At 44.2% G+C, this 16,504-nt stretch overlaps 1 protein-coding gene across 2 annotated transcripts in view; it reads left to right on the forward strand.

The window, feature by feature from the left end:
* The first annotated feature begins 407 nt into the window (after positions 1–407).
* LOC136140659 (liver carboxylesterase-like) overlaps positions 408–16,504 on the forward strand; it is a 35,341-nt gene continuing 19,244 nt past the window's right edge. The window contains exons 1-3 of one of the 2 annotated variants that reach the window (XM_065898830.1): positions 408–520; positions 3,581–3,785; positions 15,725–15,869. In XM_065898830.1, the coding sequence (XP_065754902.1) occupies positions 469–520; positions 3,581–3,785; positions 15,725–15,869 (402 nt within the window). In that variant the 5' untranslated portion in view covers positions 408–468. Of the gene's footprint in view, positions 521–3,577; positions 3,786–15,724; positions 15,870–16,504 lie in introns of both variants that reach the window. The other variant, XM_065898829.1, reaches the window with a different exon arrangement.

Genomic DNA, 16,504 nt, shown 5'->3' on the forward strand with positions numbered 1-16,504 from the left:
AGATTTGCCCTTAATTCCCCAGCTGGGCAGCTGTGGGTCTGGGAGTTGCTCTGAAAGTTTTCAAGTTGTTCTGAGGACCCCAGACCACAGCCTCCCCTTGTCCAAAGGCCTCTGTGTGCTTGTGTCTGCCTTGGTAGCCCACAGTACACTAAGGTTAGAGTCCAGGAAGGGAGAAACACTTATGAAACAAATCGTTGAACCTGTAGGTGGCTACCTGTAATTGGAGAGTAAAGTCCGGGCTCTTGATTTAAAAGAAGGTAAATTCTGGGTGGGCGTGGCTTACAGCCCAAAACAGCAGCCCAAGGGGAAGGGTGGGAGAGCTTTTCTGTTATTTCCGGATTAGGCTACTGAGCAACTGGGGCGGGAGCCTGTGCAGAGAGCTGGGGGCGGGGACTGGGGGCGGGGACTGGAACAGCCCCTCTGAGCAGGGCCGAGACCTGCGGGCACAGGAGCTGCTGTCCTTCCACGATGTGGCTCTTCGCTCTGGTCTTGTCCTCCGTCACCACTTTCACGGCTTTGGGTGAGTCCTCCTAAATTCAAATAGCAGGGGACCTTTGGAAATCCTTGTGTGGGACAAGGGGAAGGAGTGACAGGGGCGGTTCTGCAGCAGCGCACGCTCTGTGGACTTGGACCGTCTAGCCCAGCTGGTCCCCCGCAGCAGGAGACACAGTGGACGATAAACACCCTAGACTCGGCTGCATGCCGCCACACCAGAGGAGGACAACCAGCTAACCTCCTGGTTGGACAACCAGCTAACCTCAACCTCCAGTTGAGGACTCTGGAGAGTTCCATATCTTTTCCTCTTGATTACTAATACGAACGTGGCCAAATCCTGGAGCTTAGCTTACCAGAAAATTAATACCGCCTCTGGAGGCAGAATGTGTGGGTTTGCATCCCAGCTCAGCACTTACTAGCACTGTGAGCTTAGGCAAAGGACTTCCTTTTTCTGTGCCTCAGTTTCCCCCTCTATAAAATGGGGGTGAAAGCTGTATCTACATCATTAGGCTGTTGTGAGGTTGAAATGGGCTGTTGTTTCTGAGAGCGTGCCTGGAATGGAGAGAGTGCAAAAAAGGGGTAAAGAAGTTGTTTTAAAAGACAGTGTATTGGAACTTCCCTGGTGGTCCAGTGGTTAAAGACTCTGCACTTCTACTGCAGGGGGCGCAGGTTTGATCCCTGGTCGGGCAACTAAGGTCCCGCATGCCTCACAGGGCAGCCAGAAAAAAAAAGACAGTGTATTAATAGACAATTTGGGGTATTCTAAGGCCCACAGATCAGGAACCAACTGTCATTGAAAAGATGGTTTATGACTCAATTTCCCCAGAGGAAGGAGTACGGAACTACCATGGGGGGCCTAGAGGTGAAGCCCTGGGTGGGTCATGAGACACAGGGAAGAAGGAGGACCTGGGGGTGAGGGGCTTTATCTTGGTTGCTGGGGGGAAGGTCGAGGTGAAGCAGAATAAGCAGGTTTGGGATTGGCAAAGTAGCCAATTTCAACAGGTTCTGGGGCTTAGGGACTGCACAGTTGTCAGGTACTTAGCCTGGAGTGATTAGGGCAGGATGATAATGGCCAGAAGTGGAGGGCCTGGTAAAGAAGGTAGTTGGGGTACAGGCTCTGGCACGCTTGAAGGGGAAGTTCATTCCTATCATCAGGGATTGGCGAACTCTGGGAGGGGCAGTCCCTCCAGAATCAGCAAGGCCCCAGATGTCAAGGCATCAGAATACAGAACATAAAAGACCTGATTAATACAAGGGTGCAGCAAGGGACCTCAGAATGCATCTGTGCCATTTTATAGATGGGGAGACTGAGACTCAGAGAGGGAAATGTTCATGCCCAAGGTCAACCGGAAAATCATGCTCTGAATTCTATCTCTACCTCCTGAGTCCAGAGCCAGTGCTCTGGCTGTCAGTGCACTGACAGCCCAGGCTCCACTGGGTTTTCTCTTCTTCCTGGGCCTATGACACTGTGAGAGGCCTGGAACTGAGGGTAAGAGCAGAGTAAGAACCAAATTAGGGGCAGATTATTCCCTTCCTGCTGTTTACCCCCTGGCAGGGCCATGCCAGTTCTACCTTTAGAAAGTCCATACTGGCTGCCTCCATTTCCTCAGTTACCTCATCTGTAAAATGGACATATTAATGTCTACCTAGCAAGGCTTTTGTGAAGATTAGTTTAAAGGAACTGGAATGCCCATGTAGCACATAGTAAGTGCTCAGTATACAAACATTACGTATAACACAAGCGGTAGCTGCTGCTGTTACCAGTATTGCCTATACCTCTCAGCCAATCGCCCACTTTTTCACCCTTGCCACCCTTGTCCACTTCATCTCTCTTGAAGGTTATCATCAGATTTATCCGTAAGACCAAACCTGGGTTATTCTTTTCTGTTCTGGCCACATACTTTGAGAGAGAGGTTGACCTTGTGTCTATATCTAAAGGGAACAATTGGGAGGATGAGAGGCTGGAAATTGTTTCCTGTTAGGATGCTTAAACAAACTGAAGCTGTTGAGGACGGACAAGAGAAGACTTGAGGGATGGGTATGAACATGGGTCACTAAGGCTGCCTGTCACATGAAGGTGCAGGATGTCCCAGAGCAGGTAGGACCAGGACTGATGTGGCAGCTTCAGGGAGACGCATTTCAGCTCAGTGAGAAAGAACTGTCTGCTCCACGAGAAGGGGACAGATGGAATCTGAGCCCATCTCGCTCCCTCTGCATGACCGTGCTCAGAGCCAGCAGAAGGGGCCTCTTCAAGCTGATTGTGTCACTCTCTTTTACTCCAGGACGGTTCACTGCTGCTCATTTACCCACTAAATAAAGCCCGAATCACTGGCCTGGCGTTTGAGACCCTCCCAGACATGAACCTGTCTCATCCAGGATTATGTTCCTCCCCCATTACTCTTCCTGACCCAAATGGGCCAATCGCTCTTCCTCAAGCAGGTCTTGCACTTTGCTGTCGCAGAGCCTCACCTCTGCACAATCTCATCTCTGTTTATACCTTTAAGCACCCTCTTCCACCTCCCCTTGTCACTCCTTCCACTACTGCAAGTCCCAGCTCCAAGGTCACTGCCTCCATGAAGCCACCAGTCAGAAGGCCTCGCTCCCTCTTCTGTCTCCTATGGCACCTTACTTGGTACCTCTCTCAGGACACAGACCACTTTCTTCCCAGCAGTAGGGTCAGGTATGTATGTGGCTCATCCTCCACATAAGGCCAGATCTCTGAGAAGAGCAGCCTGCTCTTGTTCACCCTCTCATCCAGCGTGCAGCTCGGCACCAGCGTCCAGTGATTGTTTCTAGATGCTCCTAAGTGTGGAAACTGAATGCCTTCTTCATTCCCAGTGGCTCTTCTTTTTGCATTTATGTCTTATTTGATGCTGTTATACCTCCAATTCCAATTCGCTCCTTCAGATAGCGCCGTGAGTTAGGAAGGACAGTTAGCTTCACTCTCTCTTACATACGAAGAAACTGAGGCTTAGAGAGTTGAGGGGACATTCAAGATCACGTGGCAAAAGTAACAAAATTCACCCAGAATCCAGTTCACACCTTCACCACTGACATGTTCTCATTTCCTCTCAATGTCGAGCAGGGCAACCACCCTCACCGCCTGTTGTGGACACCGCGCAGGGCAGAGTCCTGGGGAAATACGTCAGCTTAGAAGGTTTTGCACAGCCTGTGGCCGTTTTCCTGGGAGTCCCTTTTGCCAGGCCCCCTCTTGGATCCTTGAGGTTTGCTCCACCGCAGCCTGCAGAACCATGGATCTTCGTGAAGAATACCACCTCTTACCCTCCCATGTAAGTCAAGGTGTGACTCTGGCATCTTCCAGTGGGGATGTTAGCCTCAAAGGGACGCAGGAAGGAGCCAACGCGATCCTCTGAGTGGCCCATACTTTGTTCTGGAATCCTAAGATATTGTAGATCCTTATAAACATTTCAGAACTCTCACAGCATTCTAGAGCCCTTTATTCAACTAATATTTATTGAGCAACTTTGTCAGGCATTTTCTAGTTTCCTGGAATCTATTAGTGAACAGAACAAAGATCCCACCTTCATGGAGCTTGCATTCTAGCAGGGGCAGATAGATAGTAAACAATATGCAAATTAGTACATAGACTATACAGTATGTTAGAATATGATAAGTGTTGTGGAAAAAAATAGAAAGTTGAGCAGGTGAGAGGTTTCAAAAGTAATGATTCGGGCTTCCCTGGTGGCGCAGTGGTTGAGAGTCCGCCTTTTGATGCAAGGGACACGGGTTCGTGCCCCAGTCCAGGAAGATCCCACATGCCGCGGAGCGGCTGGGCCCGTGAGCCATGGCCGCTGGGCCTGCACGTCTGGAGCCTGTGCTCCGTGACGGGAGAGGCCGCAGCAGTGAGAGGCCCGCGTACCGCAAAAAAAAAAAAGTAATGATTCTGTTAACCTAAAACAATAAAACAACCAGATATTTTACCAGCAAAACCAGAGATTTATTTGGGAGCAGCAAAGAATCACAACTGGGGACATGCCACTATGGCAAACCACATGCAAGTCTGGTAAAAGGAAAGGAAACTCTTTTATAGAGGCAAAGGGGAAGTTAGAAGGCACTGTTATAAACAAAAAGTCCATTGGAGGAAACTGGGAGTTTGTTATGTAGTGGCTTTTAATTGGCTGAGTAATGATAGTCTCTGATTGGCTGAGCTGTTGCCAGGCAAGGAGGAAATCTTTCTTGTGGTAAAGTCGTGTCACTTCTGGTCAGAGGTGCACAGTATGTCTCTTCCTAGGGGGATCTGTATTGAGGTGGAGTGATATCTTCCTGAGATCTCCCCCTCCTCACCTCCAGATTCCATTTTAGTGAGGGTTCTCTTTATTAATTTTCATAGTTCTATTCATTTTCCTTCTTGAACTTTACCATAGTGGGAAGTGAGGTGGGCCAGGAGATGTGTCGATGGGTAGTGCTTTGGGGTGTTGACTGGGCAAGTTCTCAACTCCCAAATGTGTCTGGCTACCTAGTCACAAGCAGAACAATGGTTGATGTGTTCTAGTTAGCTGGTCAAGTTGGGCAAGAAGACTCACAACTGTCCCCCAAGGCACCTTAGATGTCTACAAGCATTGATTCAGACCGTATTTATCTCAGCAAGAGATTTCTAATAATTTCCAGGGTCCTGCCTCTTGCTGAATTTTCTTTTCTTCTTTTCTCTCCTTACTCCCTTCCTTCCTTACTTCTTCCATTCTTTTAAAATAATATTCATTCTTTTTATTTCCTGATTGCAATTAATATGTTTTATTTATTTTTATTGCAAGTATACATTTAATTTCCTGATTGCAAGTAATACATACTTATTACATAAAAGTGAGAAAATATAGTTAAGTAAAGGTAAGAAAATGAAAATTGTACACCACCGAGCAAGAACTGTTGTTCATATTTTAGATTCTATTTTTCCAGTCTTTTATCTGTTGCATAATTTCTCCCTTAAAATGTAATCACATAATTTTCTGTACCCAATTCTAACGTGTGTGTTTTTTCCCCCGCACCAAAAAGCAATTCTCACACACCATATGTGTGTCCAACAATTTAGCTAATTCTAACACTCTCTTCCTAGAGATAGCATCAGATTCCACAGATTAAGGGCTCAGCTCCACAATAACTCCCTCTGCTTCGATGCCAGTTCCAAGTCCAAGTCGTCACCTATGCTTCTGACCAACTGGCTATAGATTAGAGGTTCCTGTGACCCCCTCCTTAGGTTCTATTAATTTGCCGTAGCAGCTCACAGAACTCAGGAAATTAATTTTCTCACTAGATTACCAGTTTATTATGAAGAATATTAAAGGGTACAAGCCACTAGCCAGATGAAGATATCCATAGGGTGAGGTCCTTAACAAAGGAGCATCCATCCATCCTTCTGGAGTTTGGGACCCAGCACGGTGGCACTTAGAAGAGTTCTGGTTCACCAACCAGGATGCCCTCTGAACCCTGTCCTTTTGGGTTTTATGGAGCCCTCATTACATGGGCAGGATGATTGAAAGCATTGGTCACTGGTGATTGATTCCTCTCCAGCCCATCTCCCCTTTCCAGAGGGCAGGGGGCTGTGGCGCAAAGTTCCAACCCTCTAATCACATGATTGTTCCTCTGGCAACCAGTTCCTGCTCTGAGATGAAGTCCAAAAGTGACCTCATTAACCCAACAGTATACACCACTCAGGAGATTTCAAGGGTTTAAGAGCTCTTCAGGGCTTCCCTGGTGGTGCAGTGGTTGAGAGTCCGCCTGCCGATGCAGGGGACACGGGTTCGTGTCCCGGTCCGGGAAGATCCCACGTGCCGTGGAGCGGCTGGGCCCGTGAGCCATGGCCGCTGAGCCTGCGCGTCCAGAGCCTGCGCTCCACAACGGAAGAGGCCACAACAGTGAGAGGCCTGCGTATGGCAAAAAAAAAAAAAAAAAAAAAAACTCTTCAGCAGAAACTGGACAAAAATCAAATACATATTTCTTCTTATATCACAATATCATATTACACGATACAGATACTTTATTTTATTTATTTATTTTAATTTATTTATTTTTGGCTGAGCTGGGTCTTCGTTGCTGCATGCGTGCTTTCTGTAGTTGCGGCCAGCGGGGGCTACTCTTCGTTGTGGTGCGCGGGCTTCTCATTGTGGTGGCTTCTCCTGTTATGGAGCACAGGCTCTAGGCATGCGGGCTTCAGTAGTTGTGGCGCATAGGCTCAGTAGTTGTGGCTCACAGAGTTAGGTGCTCCACGGCATGTGGGATCTTCCCGGACCAGGGCTGGAACCCATGTCCCCTGCATTGGCAGGCGGATTCTTCACCACTGCGCCACCAGGGAAACCCCAAGACAGATACTTTAGATGCCTGTTTTGCTCATGAACGTATCTCATGAACATCATTCTATGTCATTAAATATCACACCCCGACATTTAATAGCTGCATTACGTTGCATATTGAATCATAATTTATTTACCGCACCTTTTATTTGGGATTATTAATTGTTCTTGATGATTTTGATAATATAAGTAGCACTGTGATGAATATCCTGTAGCTAAATCTTCATGCATGTTCATAAATATTTTTGGATAAGTTCTAAGAAATAACATTTCCGAGTAAGAGTATTTTTAAAATTATCCTTCAGAAATACTCCAACTGCACCCCTTTATTTAATATATGAAAACCTCCATTAACTGAATTTTAAACAATGTTTTGGGTTATTAGAAATGATTTTGGGCTATTGAATAGGCAAAATAGCGATAATTTTTATTATCTTCGTCATTATATATATGATTATTCTCTTTATTCTACATTTATCTGAATACTAGTGACATTGACTTATTTTTCTCTTTTTAAACTTTTGATTGTCTTCTTTTATGAATATTACGCCCCTTGCTTTGGTGATCTGGGGAAAGTTCCCCTGGGATGGAAATCAAGAGTTTATCTTTGGAGCTCTGACTCTGCCAATTGACAGCTGTGTCATCCAAGCACCTCAGTGCTTCAGTTACCTCATCGACATACTGGAGGCAGTCGTGCTGTTTTGAGGGGACACTGAGATCTGGAAATGCAGCTTATAATGTCCTTGGAAACATAAGCACTACATAGTATGGTTCTTTCTGGCTGTGTGACCTTGGGCAAATTCTCTAACATCTCTGTGCCTCAGTTTCTCAACTGTAAAATGTGGATAATAATAGAACCTAAATCATGGGGCTGATGTGAAGATTAAATGAGTTAATATATAAGGAGTATTTAAAACAACAGTTGGTGAGAGCACCGGAATCACAACTAACTGCTGAACAATCATCGACAGGAAGACACTGGAACTCACCAAATGTATACCCCACATCCAAAGACAAAGGAGAAGCCACAATGAGATGGGAGGAGGGGCGCAATCACAGTAAAATCAAATCCCATAACTGCTGGGTGAGTGACTCACAGACCAGAGAACACTTATACCACAGAAGTCCACCCACTGGAGTGAAGGCTCTGAGCCCCACGTCAGACTTCCCAACCTGGGGGGCCGGCAATGGGAGAAGGAATTCCTAGAGGATCAGACTTTGAAGGCCAGTGGGATTTGACTGCAGGACTTGGACATGACTGGGGGAAACAGAGACTCCACTCTCGGAGGGACACACACAAAGTAGTGTGCGTATGAGAACCCAGGGGGAAGGAACAGTGAACCCAGGGGAGAATGAACCAGACCTACCTGCTAGTGTTGGAGGGTCTCCTGCAGAGGTTGGGGGCGGCTGTGGCTCACCACGGGGACAAGAACACTGGCAGCAGAAGTTCTGGGAAGTACTCCTTGGCGTGAGCCCTCCCAGAGTCGGCCATTAGCGCCACCAAAGAGCCCAGGTAGGCTCCAGTGTTGGGTTGCCTCAGGCCAAACAACCAACAGGGAGGGAACCCAGCCCCACCCATCAGCAGTCAAGCAGATTAAAGTTTTACTGAGGTCTGTCCACCAGAGCAACACCCAGCTCTACCCACCACCAGTCCCTCCCATCAGGAAGCTTGTACAAGACTAAGTCTTAGATAGCCTCATCCAACAGAGGGCAGACAGCAGAAGCAAAAAGAACTACAATCCTGTAGCCTGTGGAACAAAAACCACATTCACAGAAAGATAAACAAGATGAAAAGGCAGACGGCTATGTACCAGATGAACAAGATAAAACCCCAGAAAAACAACTAAATGAAGTGCAGATAGGCAATCTTCCAGAAAAAGAATTCAGAATAATGATAGCGAAGATGATCCAGGACCTAAGAAAAAGAATGGAGGCAAAGATTGAGAAGATGCAAGAAATGTTTAACAAAGACCTAGAAGAATTAAAGAAAAAACAGAGATGAACAATACAATGACTGAAATGAAAAATACACTGGAAGGAATCAATAGCAGAATAACTGAGGCAGAAGAACAGATAAGTGACCTGGAAGACAGAATGGTGGAATTCACTGCCATGGAACAGAATAAAGAAAATAGAATGAAAAGAAATGAAGACAGCCTAAGAGATCTCTGGGACAACATTAAACACACCAACATTCGCATTATAGGAGTCCCAGAAGGAGAAGAGAGAGAAAAAGGACCCCAGAAAATATTTGAAGAGATTATAGTCGAAAACTTCTCTAATATGGGAGAGGAAATAACCACCCAAGTCCAGGAAACACAGAGAGTCCCAGACAGGATAAACCCAAGGAGAAAGACGCTGAGACACATAGTAATCGAATGGACAAATATTAAAGACAAAGAAAAACTATTAAAAGCAACAAGGGAAAAATGACAAATAACATACAAGGGAACTCCCATAAGGTTAAGAGCTGATTTCTCAGCAGAAACTCTACAAGCCAGAAGGGAGTGACACAATATATTTAAAGTGATGAAAGGGAAGAACCTACAACCAAGGTTACTCTACCCGGCAAAGATCTCATTCAGATTCGATGGAGAAATCAAAAGCTTTACAGACAAGCAAAGGCTAAGAGAATTCAGCACCACCAAACCAGCTCTGCAACAAGTGCTAAAGGAACTTCTCTAAGTGGGAAACACAAGAGAAGAAAAGAACCTACAAAAACAAACCCATAACAATTAAGAAAATGGTAATAGAAACATACATATTGATAATTCCCTTAAATGTGAATGGATTAAATGCTCCAACCAAAAGACACAGGCTCGCTGAATGGATACAAAAACAAGACCTGTATATATGCTGTCTACGGGAGACCCACTTCAGACCTACAGACACATACAGACTGAAATTGAGGGGATGGAAAAAGATATTCCATGCAAATGGAAAGCAAAAGAAAGCTGGAGTAGCAATACTCATATCAGATAAAATAGACGTTAAAATAAAGAATGTTACAAGAGAGAAGGAAGGACACTACATAATGATCAAGGGATCAATCTAAGAAGAAGATATAACAATTATAAATATATATGCACCCAACATAGGAGGACCTCAATACATAAGGCAAATGCTAACAGCTATAAAAGAGGAGGGGCTTCCCTGGTGGCGCAGTGGTTGAGAGTCCGCCTGCCGATGCAGGGGACGCGGGTTCGTGCCCCGGTCCGGGAAGATCCCACGTGCCGCGGAGCGGCTGGGCCCGTGAGCCGTGGCCGCTGAGCCTGCGCGTCCGGAGCCTGTGCTCCGCGACGGGAGAGGCCACAGCAGTGAGAGGCCCGCGTACCGCAAAAATTATATATAAAAAATATAAAAGAGGAAATCGACAGTAACACAATAATAGTGGGGGACTTTAACATCTCACTTACACCAATGGACAGATCATCCAAACAGAAAATTAATAAGGAAACAGAAGCTTTAAATGACACAATAGACCAGATAGATTTAATTGATATTTATAGGATATTCCATCCAAAAATGGCAGATTTACACTTTCTTCTCAAGTGCACGTGGAACATTCTCTAGGATAGATTACATCTTGTGTCACAAATCAAGCCTCAGTAAATTTAAGAAAATTGAAATCATATCAAGCATCTTTTCTGACCACAACACTATGAGATTAGAAATCAATTACAGGGAAAAAATGTAAAAAGCACAAACATGTGGAGGATAAACGATACATTACTAAATAACCAAGAGATCACTGAAGAAATCAAAGAGGAAATCAAAAAATACCTAGAGACAAATGACAATGAAAACATGACGACCCAAAACACATGGGATGCTGCAAAAGGAGTTCTAAGAGGGAAGCTTGTAGCAATGCTACCTCAAGAAACAAGAAAAATCTCAAATAAACAATCTAAACTTTCACCTAAAGGAACCAGAGAAAGAAGAACAAACAAAACCCAGAGTTAATAGAAGTAAAGAAATCATAAAGACCAGAGCAGAAGTAAATGAAATAGAAACAAAACAGTAGCAAAGATCAATAAAACTAAAAGATGCTTCTTTGAGAAGATAAACAAAATTGATAAACCTTTAGCCAGACTCATCAAGAAAAAGAGGGAAAGGACTCAAATCAATAAAATTAGATTAAAAAGGAGAAGTTACAACAGAAACCACAGAAATGCATACCATCATAAGAGACTACTACAAGCGACTCTATGCCAATAAAATGGACAACCTGGAAGAAAGGGACAAATTCTTAGAAAGGTATAACCTTCCAAGACTGAACCAGGAAGAAACAGAAAATATGAACAGACCAATCACAAGTAATGAAATTGAAACTGTAATTAAAAAGCTTCCAACAAGCAAAAGCCCAGGACCAGATGGCTTCACAGGTGAATTCTATGAAACATTTAGAGAAGAGCTAACACCCATCCTTCTCAAACTCTTCCAAAAAATTGCAAAGGAAGAAACACTCCCAAACTCATTCTACGAGGCCACCATCACCCTGATACCAAAACTAAATAAAGATACTACAAAAAAAGAAAATTACAGACCAATATCACTGATGAATATAACCACAAAAATCCTCAACAGAATACTAGCAATCAGAATCCAACAACACATTAAAAGGATCATACAGCATGACCAACTGGGATCTATCCCAGGGACACAAGGATTCTTCAGTATGTGCAAACCAATCAGTGTGATACACCATATTAACAAACTGAAGGATAAAAACCATATGATCATCTCAATAGTTGCAGAAAAAGCTTTTGGCAAAATTCAACACTGATTTATGATAAAAACTCTCCAGAAAGTGGGCATAGAAGGAACCTACCTCAACATAATAAAGGCCATATACAACAAACCCACAGCCAACAGCATTCTCAATGGTGAAAAACTGAAAGGATTTCCTCTAATTACAGGAACAAGACAAGGATGTCCACTCTCACCACTATTATTCCACAAAGTTTTGGAAGTCCTAGCCACAGAAGTCAGAGAAGAAAAAGAAATGAAAGGAATACAAATTGAAAAGAAGAAGTAAAACTGTCACTGTTTGCAGATGACATGATACCATACAGAGATAATCCTAAAGATGCTACCAGAGAACTACGGGAGCTAATCGATGAATTTGGTAAAGTTGCAGGATACAAAATTAATGCACAGAAATCTCTTGCATTCCTATACACTAACAGTGAAAGATCAGAAAGAGAAATTAAGGAAACAATCCCATTTACCATTGCAACAAAAAGAATAAAATACCTAGAAATAAACCACCTAAGGAGGTAAAAGCCCTGTACTCAGAAAACTATAAGACACTGATGAAAGAAATCAAAGATGACACAATCAGATGGAGAGATATACCATGTTCTTGGATTGGAAGAATCAATATTGTGAAAAAGACTCTACTACCCAAAGCAATCTACAGATTCAATGCAATCCCTATCAAATTACCAATAGCATTTTTAATAGAACTAGAACAAAAAATCTTAAAATGTGTATGTAGACACAAAAGACCCCAAATAGCCAAAGCAATCTTGAGGGGTAAAACACGGAGCTGGAGGAATCAGACTCCCTGACTTCAGACTATACTACAAAGCTACAGTAATCAAGACAATATGGTACTGGCACAAAAACAGAAATATAGATCAATGGAACAGGACAGAAAGCCCAGAGATAAACCCATGCACCTATGGTCAACAAATCTCTGACAAAGGAGGCAAGGATATACAATGGAGAAAAGACAATCTCTTCAATAAGTGGTGCTGGGAAAACTGGACAGCTACATGTAAAAGAATGAAATTAGAACACTCCCTAACACCATACACAAAAATAAACTCAAAATGGATTAAAGACCTAAATGTAAGAGCGGACACTATAAAATTTTTAGAGGAAAACATAGGAAGAACACTCTTTGACAAAAATCACAGCAAGATCTTTTTTGACCCACCTCCTAGAGTAATGGAAATAAAAACAAAAATAAACAAATGGGACCTAATTAAACTTAAAAGCTTTTGCACAGCAAAGGAAGCCACAAGCAAGACAAACCTCATAATGGGAGAAAATATTTGCAACTGAAGCAACTGACAAAGGATTAATCTCCAGAATTTACAAGCAGCTCATGCCGGTCAATATCAAAAAACAAACAACCCAATCCAAAAATGGGCAGAAGACCTAAATAGACATTTCTCCAAAGAAGGTATACAGATTGCCAACAAACACATGAAAGGATGCTCAACGTCATTAATCATTAGAGAAATGCAAATCAAAACTACAATGAGGTATCACCTCACTCCAGTCAGAATGGCCATCATCAAAAAATCTACAAACAATAAATGCTGGAGAGGGTGTGGAGAAAAGGGAACCCTCTTGCACTGTTGGTGGGAAAGTAAATTGATACAGCCACTATAGAGAACAGTATGGAGGTTCCTTAAAAAACTAAAAATAGAACTGCCATACAACCCAGCAATCCCACTACTGGGCATATACCCTGAGAAAACCATAATTCAAAAGAGTCATGTACCACAATGTTCATTGCAGCTCTATTTACAATAGCCAGGACGTGGAAGCAACCTAAGTGTCCACAGACAGATGAATGGCTAAAGAAGATGTGGCACATATATACAATGGAATATTACTCAGCCATAAAAAGAAATGAAATTAAGTTATTTGTAGTGAGGTGGATGGACCTAGAGTCTGTCATACATAGTGAAGTAAGTCAGATCAGAAAGAGAAAAACAAATACCGTATGCTAACACATATATATGGAATCTAAGAAAAAAAATGGTCATGAAGAACCTAGGGGCAGGATGGGAATAAAGATACAGACCTACTAGAGAATGGACTTGAGGACACGGGGAAGGAGAAGGGGAAGCTGGGACAAAGTGATAGAGTGGCATGGACATATATACACTACCAAAGGTAAAACAGATAGCTAGTGGGAAGCAGCCGCATAGCACAGGGAGATCAGCTCGGTGCTTTGTGACCACCTGGAGGGGTGGGATAGGGAGGGTGGGAGGGAGACGCAAGAGGGAAGAGAGATGGGGATATATGTATATGTATGGCTGATTCACTTTGTTATAAAGCAGAAACTAACACACCATTGTAAGGCAATTATACTGCAATAAAGATGTTAAAAAATAAATTATATTAAATTAAATAAATAAAAAAACAAACAACCCAATCAAAAAATGGGCAGAAGACCTAAGCAGACATTTCTCCAAAGAAGAATACAGATGGCCAAGAGGCACATGAAAAGATGCTCAACATCACTAATTATTAGAGAAATGCAAATCAAAACTACAGTGAGGTATCACCTCACACCAGTTAGAATGGGCATCATCAAAGAATCTACGGACAACGAATGCTGCAGACGATGTGGAGAAAAGGGAACCCTCTTGCACTGTTGGTGGGAATGTAAATTGATGCAGCCACTATGGAGAACAGTATGGAGGTTCCTTTTAAAACTAAGAATAGAATTACCATATGACCCAGCAATCCGACTCCTGGGCATATACCCTGAGAAAATCATAATTCAATAAGACACATGCACCCCAATGTTCATTGCAGCACTATTTACAATAGCCAGCTCATGGAAGCAACCGCAATGCCCATCGACAGATGGATGGATAAAGAAGATGTGGTACATATATACAATGGAATATTACTCAGCCATTAAAAGGAACGAAATTGGATCATTTGTAGAGACATGAGTGGACCTAGAGACTGTCATACAGAGTGAAGTAAGTCAGAAAGAGAAAAACAAATATCGTATATTAACACATATATGTGGAATCTAGAAAAATGGTACAGATGAACCGGTTTGCAGGGCAGAAATAGAGACAAAGATATGAAGAACAAACGTATGGACACCAAGTGGGGAGTGGTGCTGGTGGTGTGATGAATTGGGAGATTGGGATTGACATATATACACTAATATATATAAAATAGATAACTAATTAGAACCTGCTGTATAAATAAATAAAATTTAAATGATAAAAAAAATCTCCTATTAGGGCAACCAATAGTTCTTGCCTGTGATGGGTTGTTGATAGAATTTTAGCATGTCAGTGCTGCAAGACCGTTATGGAAATCACTCCCCTCACTTACACAGAGGAGCAGACTGGGGCCCAGAGCAGGCAAAGAATTCACCCAAGGAAACCCAGCAAATTAGGCTGAGGCATGGGCTTCCCTGGTGGCGCAGTGGTTGAGAGTCCGCCTGCCGATGCAGGGGACGCGGGTTCGTGCCCTGGTCCGGGAAGATTCCACATGCCGCGGGGTGGCTGGGCCCGTGAGCCATGGCCGCTGAGCCTGCGCGTCCGGAGCCTGTGCTCCGCAATGGGAGAGGCCACGGCAGTGAGAGGCCCGCGTACTGCAAAAAAAAAAAAAATTAGGGTGAGGCAGGACTAGAGCGTAGTTCCCCTAAAGCTGCCCCACAAATATTTCACTTCTGACCTGTTGTAGGCCGTAAATAACTGCCGTTTGGGTGATTTCTCCTGGTTTATGGAAGTCTCCCGTGGACTAGAACATGTTTCCCTGTTGGCAGAATATGGTCACCCTATGGCGGGCATCATACAGCGCCCAGCGGAGAGCTGGTCTGGACCCAGGGCCTGCAGGAAATGGTCCTTTCCCAGGCCCAGCAGCATATAGGCAGCCTCCTTCCTTGACTCAGGGCATCCCAAAGGCCCCAGGAAGGGAAGAGGGTCAGGCCTCACCATACCTGGTCCTGGGAGACCTTGGTGAGCCTGAGAGGCCCCCATCAGATGCCCCTAGTAGCCTCCTACGTAACCCAGTGTCTTGAGTCTGGTGAGAACAACTCTATTTACTGCCCTAAACCTGCCAGTCCAAGACCTGGCCTGACTGCAGGAGACATCTCCTTGGTCAGCTCTGATTGAACTTCAAGAATTCATGTCTCTCCTTGCCTCTCCCAGGTGCTCCCAAGACCCAGTGGCGGGGCAAGTGGTCTCAGAGCTCTTTACCAACAGAAAGGAGAACATTAATCTCAGGTTTTCCGAAGACTGTCTTTACCTAAATATTTACACTCCTGCTGACTTGAGGAAGAGAAGTGGGCTGCCGGTAAGCAGTGGGAACAAATGGTCAAGGCTGGTGTAGACTGGAGGGGGATGAAGGCAGTGTTGGGTTGGGGCGTCTTGGACCAAGGCTGTTCCAGGGACCCCAGGGCTTTCTTTACTACCACAGCCAAACCTGACATCAGGAAACACAGGTTTTCCACACCTCAGTTTCCCATAGTGACAGACATAGGGCCTCTGGGGGAGTTTGCTGTACATCTGTAATGAACATTTTAATTTTTCTAAGGTCTCTCATGCTAATAGATGGACAAGAAGGATTACTCTTAATTGTTAGATTAGGAATCTGATACCCAGGGTGGCTAAGACATAATTTCCAATAAAGTCAGAGCTGGAAGGAATCTTGGAGATAAGCCAACAACCCAACCGTTCTGTTACAGATAGAGAAACTGAAGCCCAGTGAGGGGAAGGCGAGGTCACAGAGTAGGGTTGCAGGACTAGAGCACGGGTCTCCTGATCTCAAGTCACGCTCTTTGACACACACACACACTAGCAAGTGGAGCCTGTGTGTGGCCTTTCCTCAGCACACAGAGACCTTCTCTGACAAACTTTCAGTGTCTCAGTGTCACAGGTGGAGGGTGTAGAGCCTGGAGCAACAGAGAAGCACTTTCCTTTGCCTTTGCC

Source organism: Phocoena phocoena, chromosome 20 (assembly GCF_963924675.1).
Source record: "Phocoena phocoena chromosome 20, mPhoPho1.1, whole genome shotgun sequence".
Taxonomy (NCBI): Eukaryota; Metazoa; Chordata; class Mammalia; order Artiodactyla; family Phocoenidae; genus Phocoena; species Phocoena phocoena.